Source organism: Cynoglossus semilaevis, chromosome 20 (assembly GCF_000523025.1).
Source record: "Cynoglossus semilaevis isolate Cse_v1.0 chromosome 20, Cse_v1.0, whole genome shotgun sequence".
Taxonomy (NCBI): domain Eukaryota; kingdom Metazoa; phylum Chordata; class Actinopteri; order Pleuronectiformes; family Cynoglossidae; genus Cynoglossus; species Cynoglossus semilaevis.
In genome coordinates this window covers 1,822,960-1,828,808 of record NC_024326.1, presented here as the reverse complement: position 1 = coordinate 1,828,808, position 5,849 = coordinate 1,822,960, and the positions used below count along the sequence as shown (strand labels likewise).

Below are 5,849 nucleotides of genomic sequence, written 5' to 3'. Positions count from 1 at the left end.
GACTCTGCAACCAAGAACCAGAAGTAAAATCACATCTAATCACAGGCTTTTTGTCCTGATCTTTCTCTGTATTTAGTCTTTTTTCCACTGATCCCAGTGTTTTTTCTCCACAGATAAACATGAACAACAATAGCCTTAACGCTAACTGCACAGTGGAAGTCCTTCAGGGTGTGGCCTACAGCCCTGTCTTCATCGTGGGTCTCCTCGTCAACGCTGCCGCTCTGCGAGCCTTTATATCAAAGCGTGACTCCTTCACTGACACCCACATCTACATGTTCAACATGGTCATAGCTGATTCTGCCATCATCCTCGTCCTCCCCTTCAGGATCTATGATGCATTCTTCTGCTTGCCAAAGACCTACATGTGCACCGTCCTGCTCTACGTTCACTTTGTTAACATGTACGTTAGCATCTTGACGGTCACAACCGTCAGTGTGCAGCGTTACTTGGCCATTAGGTTCCCTCTGCAGGTCAGAGTGATGAGAAGGAAGAAAGTGGTAGCATGTGCCGTGTGTCTCTTCATCTGGGCGCTCATCCTGACAATATGTGTCGTCTTCAGGAAGGAGAACTACCCTGACAATCTCTGGACGTGTTTCGAAAGATGTAAAGATCGACCACTTAGGCTAGCAACTATTGTGATTCTGGATGTGACAGGTTTCCTCATTCCACTGGTGATCATTGTCTTCTGCTCCAGCCAGGTCATCACAGTTCTTTTAAAGGCTGACAAGGATCAGACAGGGACTGAATCAGAGAGACGGAGGAGCATCACTGGAGTAATCTCAGCAAACATGATTATCTTCATCGTCTGCTACACACCGATACATGTTGCCTTTCTGGTCAACTTCTTGTACACTCCTCCTCCAAACTGGCACGAGGTGCACACTGCTCCACATGTGTTTTTACTCATATCTGAATGGATTGCTGCCACAAACTGCTGCTTTGATTCCATCAGCTATTATTTCCTACTGAAACAGTTTTATTCAGCAGCAAAATTAACTCATGGAAGTTCAAGTAAACAACAACCTAGAGTCTTTTCATAGCAGAGATGAAGAGGTGACCTTGAGAAGCCTCTCAGATCAGACATCTGCACAGACAGTAAATATGGGTGGAGCTAATCTATGTGGTTCAAATGTATTATAAGCCAGAGAGAAATAAAAAAAGTCTAAAAAAAAAAAGATTTATTTACTTACAATTCTTTTGCTCCCAAATATTGATTTTATTTTTTATATTATAATTCTGCCAAAACGGGGTGAATACGCACACACAAAACTACCATGACAAGAATAAGCCAATGGGCATCAAAAGGTAACCCCCTGCCCCCCCAAAATATATATATATATAAAGGGTTTTAGTTTTCAGTGTTTTCCAATATCATTGCTGCTTTAAAGTCTGTGTAGTCTAATCTAATCTAATCAGGATTAACAGAGGTTCAGTATCAACATAGGCCGATGCTTTATTGTATATATATTAAAGCAGACAAAGACGACAGAGAGACTGGGAGCTCAGCTCAGCAGGCAGACAATGGTCAGTCAACACACAGACACCCATGGGAGGTACTGTCTTTCGTTTCCTCAGCAGAATGAAGATGAATTAAGGCCAGTATCAAGCTCCCTCTAGTGGCAAGAAAGAGGACACTTCTCTTTTACTGCGTTGCAACGATCTCTTAATTTGGCAGAAACATATTCCTCCCTCACACAAAACAAAACAAAGAAGAATAAAAAACAGTTGCAATGACACACACATTACACCAGACTTATGTAAAGCAGCATCTGTGAGTGTGTGTAAATGTGCTGAAGTGTATAATAATATGCATTTATTTAAGTGAGCGCGTTCAGCATGCACACACCACGTTTGCAGTCAAGTGTATAATGTCATTTAATAGCAGTACTCCAAAGATGGATGGTTCTTATAACAGCTGTATCTTAGCAACTGCAAAAAAACCCAGTCAAAGGAGATGGCTCAGTTCTGGCTGAGATCAGGCCCATGACAGTACTCCAACGCCAGGCGGGGAAACAGCTGAGCTCAGCAGTCAGCCAAAATACTCCAAATACGTTTTATTCACGTATTCAAACAAAGCAAAACAAGTAGAAAAAACATAAAAAAACAAAAACAAAACTTAAACTCAGTCCTGGTCAGAAGAGCTTTAATAACCCTCAACCCACATTCCCCGAAAACAAAACCGATACACTATACTATCAACATGAGTATTTACAGTATTCACAAATGATACAGGACGGATCCTTTCAGAATGCAAAACATGTGCTTTTTCATTATTACTGCACAGTGAAAATGACGCCTATAACACAAAAGAATGAGCACAAGTTCCAAGCTCCTCCACTGTGGCAGTTGGTTTGTTGTGTAGACACTGAGTCACTAGACTACAGAGAAGTCAAACATGAGATATACAGTGGTCCATCCTCAGTCTGTATGAAAGAAATGGACCGTAGACTGTATATGAGAAGTGGACACAGCCAGCTGTAGCACTCCAGAGTGGGGTCAGGAGTTAGTCCCAAGCGTCTGACTGAACATGTTGTCAGTTTTTCCATTCTTAATTGCATTTACAGAAAACAGGACAAAATATTAAATAAAAGGTGACGGAACTGAAAATACATCCATTTCCAATGGAACAATCACTGTATATTTTAAAGCAGTGGTTCTCAAACTTTTTGTACTCTGTACCACCATGATGACCAACATTAGAATATAGCAGCATAGGCCTTCCCTGTTAGCTTCCACCACAGGAGAGATGTTTATAAAGATAAACATCTTTATGAAAATGTTGTATTAATTGTGCACAGAATGTTTCAGATATCTTCAATTCAAAATCTGAAAATGGGAATTTTCCCCGCATATCACTAGAGAGCGCTCATGTACCACCTGTGGTACGCGTACTGCAGTTTGAGAACCACTGTTTTAAAGGCTTTTATCTGCAACCACTGCCTGCAGAGATAACGTTTATCTCTTATATACCATCTGTGGTCAAGGAAACTGCAGAAAAGAAAAAAAAGAAAGGCTGTAAACAACCCAGTTAACAGGGACAAATGAGAAAGGAAGTGCTAGTCTCATGTATTTCCTTTTCTTACACGTTTGTCCCAGAAAGTTAATTGCCCTTTTCTTTTTCACCCATCACATATACAGTATCACAGTGTGCATTTCCTGCACCAGGTCACGTCTCCCTCACTATCTCACTTTTAAAAGAATCTCTGGAGCAAAGTTACTATGACAACATACTGACATCATTTATAGTCATTTTCAAGCTACGTCGTAAACACCAGACCCACAGAGCCAACATTAGAACAACACTGCAAGTGCAGCGTGTTTCTCTGTAAATACTGTCGGAGTCATTGAGGAAGATGAGGCTGCTTCTCAATCACTTCATAATGGGATTCAAAATTTTCACTAAGAGTTTCCTTTACAAATACCCAAGGGCCCGCTGCATCTCCACAGATGCATTAGCCTGTAATTAAATTGCATGCAAATGTGGTGAACTTTAACAAATGTACTCAGTAGATTACTGTGGCCTTTGTTCAAAGGGCAGCGTAATTAAATTCAATCTGCACAGTCTGTACTTTCCATGGAAAAACACAAATATTAACAATACATAATTCACAACACTAAAAAAAGAATCATTTAGGATGAACTCAAATAGATGGGAATCACCTATCCAATCAGCAAAATAAAGAATATGTATGTCCAACTTTTGCAATCAGATGGCTAGGTCCATGTTCTATATACGGTCTATGGTTCCCTCACAGCGCTTCAGTACATTCCAAGGTCTGCAGAAGAACTAATTATCAGCCATGGAGTCACTACATTTCAGCTATTAAAAAATAAAGCACAGTCCATGTCAGTGTACATCAACAGTTTGATCATGAAGGTAATGAAAAAGTTGCATTTTTACATATTTACAGTGGAGTGTAGTTTATAAACAGAACCCCCCCTCTACCCCCTCCAAAAAACACTTTTCAGCATCAGCAGTGTGCCATGGAATGAGCCGCAAACAAAGCATATCAACAGTACAAGCCAAACAACTAAATGACTGAACACAACATTCAGCGTGGAAGGCCAAAGGTGTACATATCACACATACAGTATACTGCAATATTCACTGTAGTCCATGAAAAAAGCTGCGGTGTTGATTGAAATGGTCGTCATGGCACTTTAATTAAACAGGAATCAGTTTTTTTGCTTTGTCAATAAATCATTCCTTAAGTCTAAAACAGGAATGTTAAAAAAAGAAGAGTGATTTCAGTCCTGGAGCAGATCTGAAATGAAATTTACACTGAAACAGATTTACATATATTAATAGTTAATTGACGACAAATTGATGACAAGTTCACTTTTTGTTTGCAAGCCTAACGGTTGGTTTTGTCTCATCTTACATGGTCATTTATCTAAATTAAAATGTACTATGTACAGATGAACCATATTGCTGCTCACCGTGAGGTCAGCACAAACCAGCGCTTGTTCTACTGGCTGTGGCTGCAACAGTCCAATCAGCTACAACAGAACCATACTCTCATTATTTTCTATTGTTGTTGTTGTCATTGCACTGCGTTTCATCATGTTCCCTTTTGATTCGGCGTTTGTCATCGTTATCTCGTCTCTTTTTATGACTTTCATCTTCTCGCTAACGCACGCGGGCCATGTTGGGTTGATCTAAACACAAACCATTTCATGCAGCTGGACGTTTTAATATGCTAAATTTATAGCCCCATTTGCCTGCTGGGAACATTTCCATTGCCCCTGCTGGCTCTCAGTGAAGCTAGAAGCGTCAGGCTGCACCACTGGAAGGGTCACTTTGTTCAGGATTATCTCCACGGCCCTCTGGCCTACTGTGGATACAAGAGGGATGCAGTTATTTCCTTAAGAAATAAAAAAATATTTAGAGTGTATGCAGAGAATGGACCGCAGGGATGTTGCCCTTTGACCGATTTTCTCTCTTTCACTTTTTGTTTTGCGACACATCATTGTGTGTATGTTAACTTGAAGTAAACATTAGAACCAGTGGGTGGCAGTAATGTAAAGATATACTGGAGGACGCAAAAAAGTGTGTGTGGGGGGGCAGGGTCAGCTCACAGCTGAGTCTAAAAGAGACCAACTACTTTTGAACATAAGTAAAAAACCAAATGAACTATTGAAACATTTTTACGTGTGGATTATGTTTCAAAAGTACTTAGGGTGTACGGCCCCACAGACGAGGCCAGCTAACGCTAAAAATATTCCTTCCTCCTATGGAAAACAATTAGCCTGGCTACAGAATTAGATGAACATAATATTGTACTGTATTACAATCAAGTCAAAGATCAAAGATCAAACTGCATTTTAGCACCCCCTTCTGTAGAGAAAGTGATAACTGCATGATCCGTTTACGCCAACACCACATCCAGAAGTTCTGCATATGCTACCTTTGGGAGTATATTTGCCCAGTAACAACAGACGCTGCCTTATAATGATGAATCTATAACCTGTGTGGAACAGTCATTTAAAAACAGTGATTTTCTATTTTCTTCCAGTGTATTGAAAATTAAAATCCAAACTCTCCAAACCTCCCTTTCTTCTGTACGTCCACTGTTGTAATGTTACCTTTCTCAACTCTCTCAGGGATTATTAGTCATCAAAAGAGTTTGTGGAGTGAAAGGAGGCAACCAAATAAGAGCAATGGGTTCAGCTGAGATGCCGTCATTACAGAGAGCATGCAGTTGGCAGAGAAAGTGCTGACGTTGCAGTCCTGCGCTCTGAGTTATGGTCCTTTATTCCCATGAGACAGCGTGGAGGCATTTGGCACTCAGGTCCTCACTCTCATATACATGGAATACTAAATAACCGCCTATACAAACACAGGGATC

At 40.5% G+C, this 5,849-nt stretch overlaps 1 protein-coding gene across 2 annotated transcripts in view; it reads left to right on the top strand.

Moving 5' to 3' along the window:
- The window catches only part of LOC103396016 (G-protein coupled receptor 35), a 2,477-nt gene extending 1,302 nt beyond the window's left edge, over positions 1-1,175 (top strand). The window contains exons 2-3 of one of the 2 annotated variants that reach the window (XM_025066200.1): positions 114-603; positions 695-858. In XM_025066200.1, coding sequence (XP_024921968.1) covers positions 120-603; positions 695-717 — 507 coding nt within the window. In that variant the 5' untranslated portion in view covers positions 114-119 and the 3' untranslated portion in view covers positions 718-858. Of the gene's footprint in view, positions 1-113 lie in introns of both variants that reach the window. The other variant, XM_008333938.3, reaches the window with a different exon arrangement.
- Positions 1,176-5,849: the final 4,674 nt, after the last annotated feature.